Here is a 13,112-nt window from a genome sequence, read left to right as displayed (position 1 = left end):
CCATGTAAACTAAGGCGTTTTTAGCCCGAAAAAAAAGGACCATGTATAGTAAGGCGTTTGAGCACAAAAAGCGACCATGTATAATAAGGTGTTTTTAGCACGAAAAAGACCATGTATAGTCAGGCCTTTTTAGTGAAAAAACAAAAACAAAAAAAAACAAAACACCATGTATAGTAAGGTGTTTTTTGCATGAAAAAAACGACCATGTATAGTAAGGTGTTTTTATCAAGAAAAAAACGACCATGTAAAGTAAGGCGTTTTTTGCACGAAAAATGACTATGTATAGTAATGTGTTTTTCGCATGAAGAACGACCATGTATAGCAGGCGTTTTCAGCACAAATAAAATTACCATGAATAGTAAGGCATTTTTAGCTGAAAAAAAGGACCATGTATATATAGTAAGGCGTTTTCAGCCGAATAAAACGACCATGGTGAGGCATTTTTAGCCCGAAAAAAATGACCATGTATAGTAAGGCGTTTTTATCAAGAAAAAAATGACCACGTAAAGTAAGGCGTTTTTAGCACCAAAAAAATGACCAAATATAGCAAGGCGTTTTTCGCCCCAAAAAAACGGACCATGTATGGTGAGGCGTTTTTAGCCCGAAAAAAATTACCAAATGAGGCGTTTGAGGACAAAATGCGACCATGTGTAGTAAGATATTTTTAGCACGAAAAAGACCATGTATAGTAAGGGCTTTTTAGCACAAAAAAAAAACCCAAACATGTATAGTAAGGCGTTTTTCGCATGAAAAAAAAATACCATGTATAGTAAGCCGTTTTTATCGCGAAAAAAACAATGACCATGACCATATGGCATTCTTTTCATGAAAAATGACCATGTATAGTAAGGCCCTTTTAGCACGAAAACCCCCCCCCGACCATGTACGTATAGTCAGGCGTTTTTAGCACAAAAGAAATGACCATGTATCATACGACGTTTTTATCAAGAAAAAAACACTGATGTATAGTAAGGCGTTTTTAGCACGAAAAATGACCATGTATGCTAAGGCGTTTTAGCACGAAAAAAACCCCAACTATGTATAGTAAGGCGTTTTTATCAAGAAAAAAACCGCTGATGTATAGTAAGCCGTTTTTAGCCGAAAAAAAAACGACTATGTATGATGCAAGATATGACGTATCAGGAAGTCCAAGAAAAACAAAACGATGCAAAAAGATGTTTAAAGATATTCGTATAGCGAATTACCCCAACAATGTATAGCAAGGCGTTTTTTGCCGAATAAAAGGACCATGTATGGTAAGGCCTTTTTAAGCCGAAAAAAAGGACCATGTATAGCAAGGCGTTTTTCGGACGAAAAAAACAACCATGTATATAAGCCGTTTTTAGCACCCAAAAAAAAAAAAAAACTACCATGTATAGTAAGGTTTTTTTAGCCCGAAAAAAAATATCATTGTAAAGTAAGGTGTTTTTGAACTGAAAAAAAGGACTGTATAGTAAGGGGTTTTTATCCCCCCCAAAATATGACCATATATCGTTTGGCATTTTTAGCCAAAACAAAATCATCCATTTATAGAAAGTTGTTTTTAGCTGAAATTTTTAGCAAGGAACAATACGAGCATGTACAATACATCGTTTTTAACAAAAACAAAAACAAAACAAAACAAAACAAAACAAAACAAAACAAAAAACATCCATGTTTAGTAAGGCATTTTAAGCTAAAAAAAGACAATGTTTTAGTAAGGTGTTATTTTGTAACACATTTTAGCTGAAAATTTTAGCCGGAAAAAAACAAAAAACAAAAAAAACAAAGTAAGACATATAAAAAGTAAGGTAAAGTAAAGTAAGTAAGACATATTTAACTGAAAAAAACCCTACCATTAAAATTAAAGGAGTTTTAAATGAAAAAGACCCATCACCATTAGACATTTTCAGCTATATATTTTTGAGGCCTTGTTATCAGGTTAGCAGTTTGCATGAAAGTGTTAAAACCCCAGCTTAAAATTTCAAGTCGGTGTCAAAGGATGGCAGCAAAATGTCATTTTTGTCAAAATCCAACTCAATTCACTTCAATCCAGTTCCTTGGCAACAACATGCTGCTTGGTTCATTCAAAGTGACAATTTTCAGGAGATAGAACTTTCCCAAAAGGTTATTTAGCTTCGGCCCCGTGGTGAAGGGAGACAACAGGAGTCAAGGAATGAAGGCCCATATCACTGACAAAAACTGCTTTGGACAGTGCAACATCATATGAAAATCTAAGGCCTAAGTCCTCTAAGCTGACGTTGTCTCGTTGTTTCATTGATTATTTACCAAGTGATACCATGTGTTTTTATTTATTTTTATTTTTTTTGGGGGGGAGGTTCATCACAGTCCTTGCTCGGGCCTCAAAGGTGTGAAGAAACGGCCATCGACAACTGGCACAGTGACTGATCAGCTTGTCAACATGACTGATGGAGTCACTACATTTCACATCTTAGAAAGTGATATATTGCATTTTCATGAGAGTGAATGTAGTGTGTATAAAAATGATAAACCTGGTACTGGAATTACCACATTTCAACTTTTCTTCACCCCAACTCGTATGTGGGTGTGCTTGCTCACGTTGTTTCATCTTCCTATTCCATATACAGCAGCCATATAATCGCTCTTCATGAGGACGAGAAAAAAACTTATACATGTTATGGCCACTGGGAGGAGGCAGAACTCTGCAGCATCACTTGTTTGCTTGCTGGGGGCATCTCAATGTTTGGGACAGCAAACAAAAAGAACTTCAATTTTTGGAAAGGCTTTTTATGCCAGTTAAGTCTGTGAATGCATGTCATATGTGTACGTGTGGATTCCAACATTAATTTTAATGTTAAGATAATGTGACGCTGTATAATTTTGATCAGTTGCAAAAAAAAAAAAAAAAAAAAGAATAAAAAGAATCAAGTCATATAACAATTCAGTTTATTGTATTTATTTTCCAGACAGACACATCAATTTCTGGACCACAGTAGAGGATGGAAACCTTTCACAGACATTTTTTGTCAATATTATTATTTGAAAATACAAATATAAAATTAGACTTTCCACATTTGATATGTGAGAGACCCCCATCCATCCATTATTATTTTCCACATATTTTACACGGGGCTTTTGCAAGCCTATACGGTAACCTGAAAGATGCTTTCAGATCAGGTCAGTCGAGTCTGTCTGTTCGTCTCTCGCCATAAAAAGTCGGTTAACGGAATCAAAAATGAAAAAAGGAGGGGGCAAGTGTTAGGAATGGCCCGAGAGCGATGCAAGACACATCTCCCACAATACACCTGGGATGGGCTCCAACAATAGAATAGTGATGGGTCCTACTACATGAGCGCGAGTCTGCAGGCTAGCATTAGTCAGACAGCTCCTACTTAATGAAGACACACGCATATGTCTATTGCATGGGAGGTGGTGATGCTTTCAACTAGTAATTGATTCTAAACGTTTCTTTTCTGCCATCTTGAAAGCTTCTGGGATGTGTGATGAGATGTGCTAAATCACCTAACCGTCCACCACACAACCCCCCCCCCCCCCGAAAATAAGACAAGACTAACTTCCTGGCCACAGTAACAGCCCACTTTTTTTCCAAACACGATAGCTTCAAGATAAGCGCAGCTTTGTTAAGCTTCTTCTGGCCTGGCGATGATGGAGAACATTCAAGAGTGGAATTGAGTGGACACGGAGCCGCTGTTTTTCAAGCGGACAAGATGACAGAAAAGTCAGCGTGTGGGCGAGCTAAGTGAAGTGTGGCCATTGCCTAGCACTTGCCTTGAGATTCAAGTTTCAATGGATACGGTAGTACATAAACGTCAACACCTTCCAGGTGGACTTTTTTTTCTATATTTTTATTTTTTTCTTAAACCAAATCCCCCTCCCCTCTCCCAGAATGGATACACTACATCGAATAAAATGAGTAACATTCATCAGCTGCAAAGCGCTGTCAGTTTGCGATCAAATGAAATGAGAGCCACACATAGCCATGCTACCTTAAAGTCCAAGCTACTGCATCACTACACTACGGAGGCCATTGGTGGCAAAGAAAGTTCAAGTTTTTGTTCGGTTGAGGTGGCTTCATACTAAACATGATGCTAATGCGATGTTTCTTCTATTGGCAATACAGACGATTGTGTTAAACTAACGCGAAGGAACACTTTTTTTTTACCCTGTTGGATAGAAGGCTGAATAGCACAAAGAGCTTAAAATGTCTTTGTTTTGTTCATGATTATAATCTCTTTGTTTTTCGAAATGTTCAACGTAAACATGAATGCTCGTGATAGCTTCAATTCCATTCGGCAAGCACTCTTTCCGTCCAAGTTGCTGTGATTTGTTGTTCTGTTATGCTTAATCGTCGAATAACAGCCTTGATGGGAGCAATTTATGAATATCCCATTTCCTCAAATAGTGGCCTTCACTCTAATAGACCGGCAGTCCAAAATTACACATATATGGGGAATTACCTTTACCGTAGCTGCCTTTCCGCCGACTGCTAATGTTTAGTCTGGCGCACAAAAAAAAAAAACATTTGTTTAACACGAATAAGCTACCAAACAGGTGCATGTGTATGTAGAACGACATCAGGGGTTTTGAACAGGATTATTGACATTAACAAAGAATAATTTGAGTGTTGTGAAGTGAGTGCGTCACATCATCATTTTGGTATCCTTTTAACTCATCCACTGCCAGACGATGTGCAAAAATGTGTCAACTCCAGGGCCAGGGTTTTTGTCATTGTCTCTGGAATTCTAGGACCCACAGAATATTGAGTTTTAGGATTACATAAAAATTCAATACACTGTTAGAAAGTTTAAACTATTTTATTTAATCAGAAAAAAGGTAATTCCTAAGTTATATGGGTCTGAGTTATCTGCGCTTGAAATGGGGGTGGCTGTACAAAATACAACACAATACACATATATTGATTTATATGTGTATATATGCTTTAACAGCAGCTGATGCTGTAACAAAGCGCTAACATGGACAAAAGGCAAATGCTGCCCCCTCGTGGAAGGAAAAAAAAATCCCAGAGGTCTGACCAGTGCTTTATCTGAACCCCACCTCAAGAAATAACAAAACCGGAACAAATTCAAGAATGGCACTCTACGGCATGCTGTTCAAATGCCGAATAAATTCGGGAATGGCAGAGAATGAGTTAATTATGGTTTTTGACAAGCTATGGTAAAAATACGTTCAAAAAAGTGTTGTGATCAAGAAACATGTCGGTTCAAAAAATAACCAAACAATGCACGTGTGGCATAGTCTTACATTCTTTGCCGCAAGTGCAGAAAGCGCTTGAGCTTGTATTGCATGCGATGGCGCATAACCCGGGTGGGCAACAATTACTTCCGTCTCCATGACCGGAGAGGAGCCAAGACTAAAAAGAACAAGGCCTTATCTCAAACACCCCTCACGAATACCCCCACGGTCACTATTTGAGGAATCACGATATGAGAGCATTCCACTAGAAGCCCTTGCGGTTTTATCAACGAAACATTGACAAAATAGCTTGCAACATTTTCAGTGTTAGCGGTTCAAGCTTTTGGATTCTCGGGATTGTGTTGAAATTAGTTTCCCCCATCTTATTCCAACGTATTCATTAAAACTCCGCACAAATCACCCTTGGACTAACACAACTTTTTAAGACTTGAAAATCAATGGACTCGCACTTGAATAACGATTTCAGCGTGTCCCTCTGCAAAAGCAAATCAAGAATACACATTTTGCATAACAAGCGTTAGCATTTAAGGTAGTATGGCACACCCCTTTAAAAACATTCAAGGGTGGGATAGCCAAATAATGCCTTTGTGTACACTTCCACCTCCCAGCAAGAATTTTTCTCTATCGTCCATCCACGAGAACTTTGGTTCGCTGAAACCACGCGAGAGAAGTGACGTCAACAGAAGAAGGAAGGAATAGAAGAAGAGGAAGGAAAAAAGAAGTGAAAAGGTCCAAGTGTGATGATGTGAGACAAAATGGTCGCTGAGAGAAAAGTTTAGTGTCTATCTTGACTGGTCCTAAGTCTACTACAGTCACTACGTCTATCATATTCATGAGTTCTATAAAACATCTACTTGTACTTTGAGGGGGAAAGGGCAGAGAAGGAAAGAGGAAAAGGAAGGTGAGGCAGGGCAGAGGGGAGAACAACAATGAAGCACTAGACTGGGAGCAAAGACAGCACTGTGTTTACAAGTTATTTTTTTACACACCCATGAAATACATGAATGGTAAACAAAAGATCTTCCGAGGATGGAAAGAGAGAAAAGCAATGGATGCACAGTACATTTTAATAGTATAGTACAATTATTATTCATATATAAACCACAACAAAATTGAACTAGAAATCAGCAAATAAGCATCTTCCTTTTTTTTTTGTTCTTTTTTTTTTAGTCGTTTTTGTATTTTCTTTTTCATGTGAACATAACATGTCTTCATTTTTTCTTCTTCTTTCCATACCATTGACTTTAAAGGTATCCAGCATATTTCTTAACCTGGTTGTTTGCATGTGGGAGGAACAACAACCACAACAACCTAAAAAAAAAAAAAAACATCAACAACAACAACAACAACAGGAAAAAAAAAAGAAAAAGTACATAATTATTATGCGGCAGAACGTACACCATCCAGTCCTTTGGATGACCTTGAAATCGCTGAGTATCATTATTATTATTATTATTAGTATTATAAGCAATATGTTTGTGGTGTACTCATGAGTAATTCAGTGTGAGACCCAGAATAAATACGTTCAATGAGTCACGGGTCCAATAAAAGCAAAGCAAAGGTCAAACATGTCAACTATACTATTGAGCAAAGCTGTTGAGTCACCTCACCATTCAAAGGTGTTTTGTCTATTTCAGAACACTCAAATCCCCAAAAAATCCTTCACGCTTATCCCAAAGCACAGGACCGCCTTTTAAAAAGCCAGCATGAACATGTGCAAATAGGAAATGGACTGTACTTTACTACTCACAGTGCAATGATTTCTTCTTTCTCTCTCTATCTCCAACTTTCTCTCTCTCTCTCTCTCCCTCAGTTTTTTTTAATTATAAGATTTATTTCAATCATTCAGTGTTTTCATTTACGTGACAATAAATTAAACCTGCCATGGATTCCACAACAGAATTCCCAAGGCTGAGGTATGGTATATAAAAAAAGAAAAGAAAAACAAGCTGGGTCATGTGCAGAGCCCATACATTGTTTGTTCCCAAAAGAATTTGGGAAGGAGCAGGATGATACAAACAATAAGAGAAAACCGAGAAGAGTATAAAAGTGTCCGCATATGCACAAAATGCAATCTAAAAGTACAATGTGCTTTGGATTAATTTTTTTCTTCTTCTCCTCATCTTTACATCATAACAAAAGATACCAATTCGGATCTTTTTTGTTTTTTTCGAAACTCTTTTCTTTTTTTATTTCATAAAACTTGACTGACTGAACACACCATTCATAAATTTGCTGGTTTGACACTGTAAAATGATTTGACTATTTACAAGTGTGTGTTGGTCTCATGGCGGTTACCGTCTTTCAGCAAGAGGAAAAAAAGGATCATAATAACAATAACCATAATCATAAGTGTTTACAGCCTTTTCTTCTATTGACACGCTATAACATGTTCTTTGACACACCATCACAAAAATATGCTATTTTTTCACTGAGTTGGTTATATGCAGTGACTGGAATAATATATACAGCTACATTACTTTTTCGCATGTTTACACAAAGTTCATATGAAATTTGTAATAGCATATATATAAATGTGGGCATATGTGTACACACACACACACACACACACACACACACACACACACACACACACACACACACACACACACACACACACACACACACACACACACACACACACACACACACACACACACATATTTATATGTATGTGCACACATACTTAATTTATCTATTTCAAAACAACAAAAAGAATACTTATTAAAAAAAAGAAGGACCATAAAAATATTGGAGTCCTCTTTGTATTGCCCAAAAATAGGTCATAATGGTTATCAATGAGACATCACATCAAATAAAAAGCGCTATTTGCCCTAAAATTGATTTTTTTTTTCAAATCTAAGAATCTTGCACAGCGGCTGTCTTTTTTCTGTGTGTGGTGTTTGAGTGTGTGTATGTGTGTGTTGAGCTTGAACGCTTCATTTCGCCTTCAAGCTACCATAGACGAAGACATTACAGGATTTTTTTTTTCTTTTTTGCAATGTCGACCACAATTTAAAAAGCATAAAAAGAAAACAAACAAAATGACACGAACGTCGTGTGGAGCTAAAAATCAGGGCAACCGACACACAGGAACGAAAAGAGGCAAAAAGAGACGTGAAACATCAAACCAGACCAGGCGCTGACATTATAGGAGGTTTTGAACATAGTACAGCAGTTGTTCTTTTTTTCTGAGATGACTCAAGAGTTTCTTTTCTTCTTCAAATGGTTACCACTTGTTGGCTCTTTTAGCCTGTCCGCTGTGCCTCAGTAGCGCCACCTGCACAGAAAGCCAATTAGAAACTTCGTCCCGTCTTTCCTGGTTCGCCAGACAAACTCTGCTGGAGAGAGGAGAGCGGGATGAGAGCGGCACTCACGGGTCAACCATGAAAACCAAATGAACGATCGGGCTGACAGTCAACGGGACTTTACGCACGCATGCGGCAAGTGCGACATCAAAACAGACATTTATCATCTTTTTCCGATTGTTTATAATGAGTCTATTTTGGTCAAGGAAGTTGAAGGTGAGATAGAAGCTCTGTCCTTGAAGAGCAGAGCTGAGAGTCTAAAACTGCATCCCGAAAAATGTTGACAATGTGATGAAGGAAGTAACTTGGCAGAGCTGCAGCCCAGTCTGAGTGTCTGATTGGAAATGGCCTATGAGCAACCTCGATCATGAGACTAACACAACATGGCACTTTGTGAGGTGCTACGACTGAGCTCGGTTCAATCCAAGAAGTGCTTCAGTCAAAGTGCTGTGAGATGTAAAAATAACAGAGCCAAACCATTAAGTTAATACGCGCTAAATGGCGGACGGTTGGCTTTTGAGTGAAATTTCAGGATAAGCATAAAATATATCATGTATAACGGCGTCAAATTGAGCTAAATTGTACATCTTGGCCATCGAGTCACACTCAGGCTTTACTTGTCGCTCTGCAATCTGGAGCACGACTGATGTCATGGACATGAAATAAAGAGAGGACTGATCATAATGATTCCAAATAAAATCAAGTCAAAATCACAGTAAATAAAATGCAATACCTCTGATGAGATGGCAAGCAGGCCACCTGTTCAATGGTATCCATTTGTAAAAGCTGTCGCAATCAAGGGGCCCTAAAAGTGTACAGTTAGTGCTGTTGTCAGTATGCATTTCAAGGAAAGAAAAGTCAGTCATATCAACTTTTTCATCTGATGTTCAATTCACACTCTGATAGCTAGCTCAGCGGCTAAACTTCCTTCGCGTACAGTATTCACAGTTTGTTCCCAAAAATTGGACATGATTTCAGATCTGAGTAACTGGGGGATAAATCTGAGAAATATTTCTTCAATAATTAATTTTGGATCATATGCAAACAGATTAATAGCTTTAAACCGATTTTAACGCTTTATAGATGTTTCATTAGACATGACATGGATTTACTGCCATCCAGTTGTTTTTTATTTTCTTAACTCATTCACTGCCAGTCATGTACAAAAATGTGTCCTCTCCTGTGCCAGGGTTTTTGTCATTGTCACTCGAAATCTAGGACCCACAGAAAATTGAGTTTTAGGACTACATAAACATTCAATGCAGTGTCAGAAACTCTCTTCTTTCATCAGAACAAAATAGTTAATTCCTAAATTACATGGGTCTGGAGTTATATGAGCTTGAAATGAGGGTGGCTGTCCAAAATACAATGCAATACATACATATTGGTTAATAGAGAGCTTTGACAAACAGCTGAAGCTGGAACAAAGCATTAACATGAAAACAAAGGGAAATGCTACCCTCTTGTGGAAGGGAAAAACATTTCCAGAGGCCATGGCCAGAGCTTTATCGGCAACCAAACAAGAAAAAATAAAACCCAAACAAATTCGTGAATGGCACTCTACGTAATATTTTCAATTCCAGAATAAATTCGGGAATGGCAGTGAATGAGTTAATTTAATGTATTAAATTGAGTTTGTGTGCTTTTTTAATCCCTTGTGTGACTTTATTCACATATTTTAACCCAAAAATGTCATAACATTGTTGCTATTATATGTTATTCTTCAGCAACAAAGAAAACATAAAACATTAAACTAACACTTAATTTTCAAAAGAAAGAACTTTTGGTCACACTGGTTTAACAATGTAGTGTAAATCTGACAGTTGTGAAGTAAAATGTCATCAAACAATCTGGGATCACTCCTACTTCCAAGCCGTCTGCGGCCCCTATTTTGAACCACTAATTTGATTTTTAAGAAATCAAGGTGTCAATAATTTGCAGAAAACTCACAGGCGCACTCTATTGACTGCTGGCACACAGCCGTGGCCTACCACTGACTGATTACCTACAGCATCGGGAGTTTTGTAGAAACTATGGCGGAATATCCACCGCAAGAAAGTATTAACATTTGACAAGCAGGCAAAAGACTAACAAACAGAAGTAAAGGACATTTATCACCTCTTGAAACACTGACAAGTTAAAAGATTTTTTTTGAGAATTGACAATGTTACCAAATGAGAAAATAATGCAAATTTTTTTGGGAACATGCTGTATTTATTAAGATTATTTGGGAACCGTATTTTCCGGTGTATAAGGCAAACCCAAAAGCCTTGATTTTCTTTAAAAGCTAACCCTGTGCATTATAAGCAGGTGGGCCTTATATGTGAAGTAATGATGAGCAGATCGCAACTACTGTCAGCAGCAACAGACTCCATTTCCCCCTGTAGAAGAAGTTGTGCATAACCCCAGCCTCTACTGTGGCGCCTTATAATGTGCTGTGCCTTCTATCTGGAAAACCTTGATATATTTCTATATTATATTTGGAAAACTACTTTCATTCATTGTCGATGCTCCTTATATATGGAAAAAGTTTGAAAATCCAGCATTCATTACGGTTGTGTCTTATACTCTGGTGTTCCTTATACCCGGAAAATACGGTACTATATGATTATTAGTATAATGTTGGAGTAAGCGCACCCTCTGTCAAATCAAGCATATCACATTAACACTTTTACATATATGTATATATATGTGCTTATACACACACACACACACGTACGCATACACACACGTACGCATACACATACACATACACATACACATACACATACACATACACATACACATACACATACACATACGCATATGCATACACGTACACATACACATACACATACACATACACATACACATACACATACACATACACATACACATACACATACACATACACGCACAAGTGATTAGATATAGGCGCACGGCGAGATCATAAACATCCCAAAATGCTCGGCTAATCAGACTCGCGTCAGAGTGGCTGCTGACAGGTCGGTGGGAAATCACGAGCAAAGAAAGGAGCAGCCCTTTCAGCTGTGATTAGCCGCAGTTATCACCTCAATCAACTAATTGCGTTCTAATTGTCTTGCATATAAAAACAGTTAAAATCATTACGGCTTCTTTGCCAGCGCTATTTTGATAGTGGCTAAAGGGATTAATAAAAGCAGCCGAGCGTGACTCTGAAGTCGTGTGCAATGCTGATGACGAGGCCCCATCAGCATTCAGCATTGCCGGGTGATTGTGACGAGATGATTTAATAACGCTGGTATATTGGCATCATCCACCGGGGAAGCCAGAATCGTGCTAAAAGGCACAAATAAATTCTAATTCGACCTTACAATAATACCCTGAAAAACGATTGGAACGGTACAGCTTAGCTTGAAATTAATTGAACCGGCATGGTTGCCGTGGCAACCCAGGATCAACTACTTAGTGGTTTATAATATTGATGGACCAGCCAAGAAACACCCGTGTGGGGGTAATATAGGCCATTGTCTGTAGAAAAAAAATGGAAATGATCCATCCATCCATCCACCCAACCTGTCCATATACGCTTCTCCCGTTTGGAGTCGGGCTCAACGTTGATCTTTTGGAAAATAATGCTATAAATTGTAGTGACTGGTGCCCCACTGCTCGCTAGTCAACTGAGCTCCATTCCAGCTCACACATATGTGCATGAGTGCGTGACAGAAAACGGATGGATGGATATAAACCGAGAGTACATACAATGATTGGTTTGGCTTCTTTAGGTTCTGGTGATGTCAAATGTCAAATCTAAATTTATCACAGTGGTTTCACGATCCCGGAACTAAAAAAAAAATTAAAAAATCAACTATTTGTACATAGCTACTTAGCTATCTATCTATTTGCTATCGTGCTGGCAAGCTTGCTCGCTGGCTATCTATCTATCTCGCTATCTATCTGTTAGCATTATAGATATCTAATGACCTATTAGCTATATATCTATCTTGCTAGCTAGCTATCTAGCTAGCTATCTATTAGATAGCTAGCCTTCTATGTATTTGAGTTAATTCCGGGTTGAATGAATGCTGGCGTGTGTGGCTGCCGCTGCTCACCCACAGAAAAACTTATCCTTTGACTATAAAGTGAAAGGCGCTTATAAATGAAATGTATTATTATTATATTATTATATGGAAATGAAGCTGCTTATTTACACACACTTTCAACTATTTTTTTTAAATAGCCAGTGAAGCAACAAATGGATACGACCGGTCCATATCTGTTGGTAAACTCACAGTTGGTCAATCTGCCATGTAAACGAGCCAATCTGATCCTCCCTAACAAATATTTTGCTCCCTAAACTGATGCCAACCGATGATGGCTGCTAGCCAGTGGACCTAAAACAATTAACAAAGGTTTTGCTTTTGAAGCAAATGAAAAACATGTTTTTTGGTGGGTTGTAGGATACCATAAAAGCAATTATTTGTGCTTGTTTCAATACAAATAAGGCAACACGCTCACACATGCACAAAAGCCAGTAAGTGGAAAGTAAAGTAATACAAGCCACAAATGCGTGCGTTCAACTGCCACTTGCTGCTTTGCGAAACTCAATTTAACTCATTTGGGAATTGAAAATATGGCGTACAGCGCTAT

The 13,112-nt window shown here is 38.0% G+C and overlaps 1 protein-coding gene across 6 annotated transcripts in view; it reads right to left on the bottom strand.

Annotated features, from left to right (window-relative positions):
- Positions 1–7,749: 7,749 nt before the first annotated feature.
- The window catches only part of msi2b (musashi RNA-binding protein 2b), a 259,883-nt gene continuing 254,520 nt past the window's right edge, over positions 7,750–13,112 (bottom strand). For 4 of the 6 annotated variants that reach the window (XM_089016911.1, XM_089016916.1, XM_089016915.1 and 1 more), the window contains 2 exons: positions 9,238–9,309; positions 7,750–8,537 (listed from right to left, as the gene is read on the bottom strand). In XM_089016911.1, coding sequence (XP_088873037.1) covers positions 9,268–9,309 — 42 coding nt within the window. In that variant the 3' untranslated portion in view covers positions 7,750–8,537; positions 9,238–9,267. The remainder of the gene's footprint in view (positions 8,538–9,237; positions 9,310–13,112) is intronic. The other 2 variants (XM_089016914.1, XM_089016913.1) reach the window with 2 other exon arrangements.

Source organism: Hippocampus bargibanti, linkage group LG16, assembly GCF_051943395.1.
Source record: "Hippocampus bargibanti isolate YZ-2025 linkage group LG16, ASM5194339v1, whole genome shotgun sequence".
Classification (NCBI taxonomy): Eukaryota; Metazoa; Chordata; class Actinopteri; order Syngnathiformes; family Syngnathidae; genus Hippocampus; species Hippocampus bargibanti.
The sequence above is the reverse complement of the archived record's forward strand: the minus strand, read 5'-3'. Positions and strand labels throughout refer to the sequence as shown.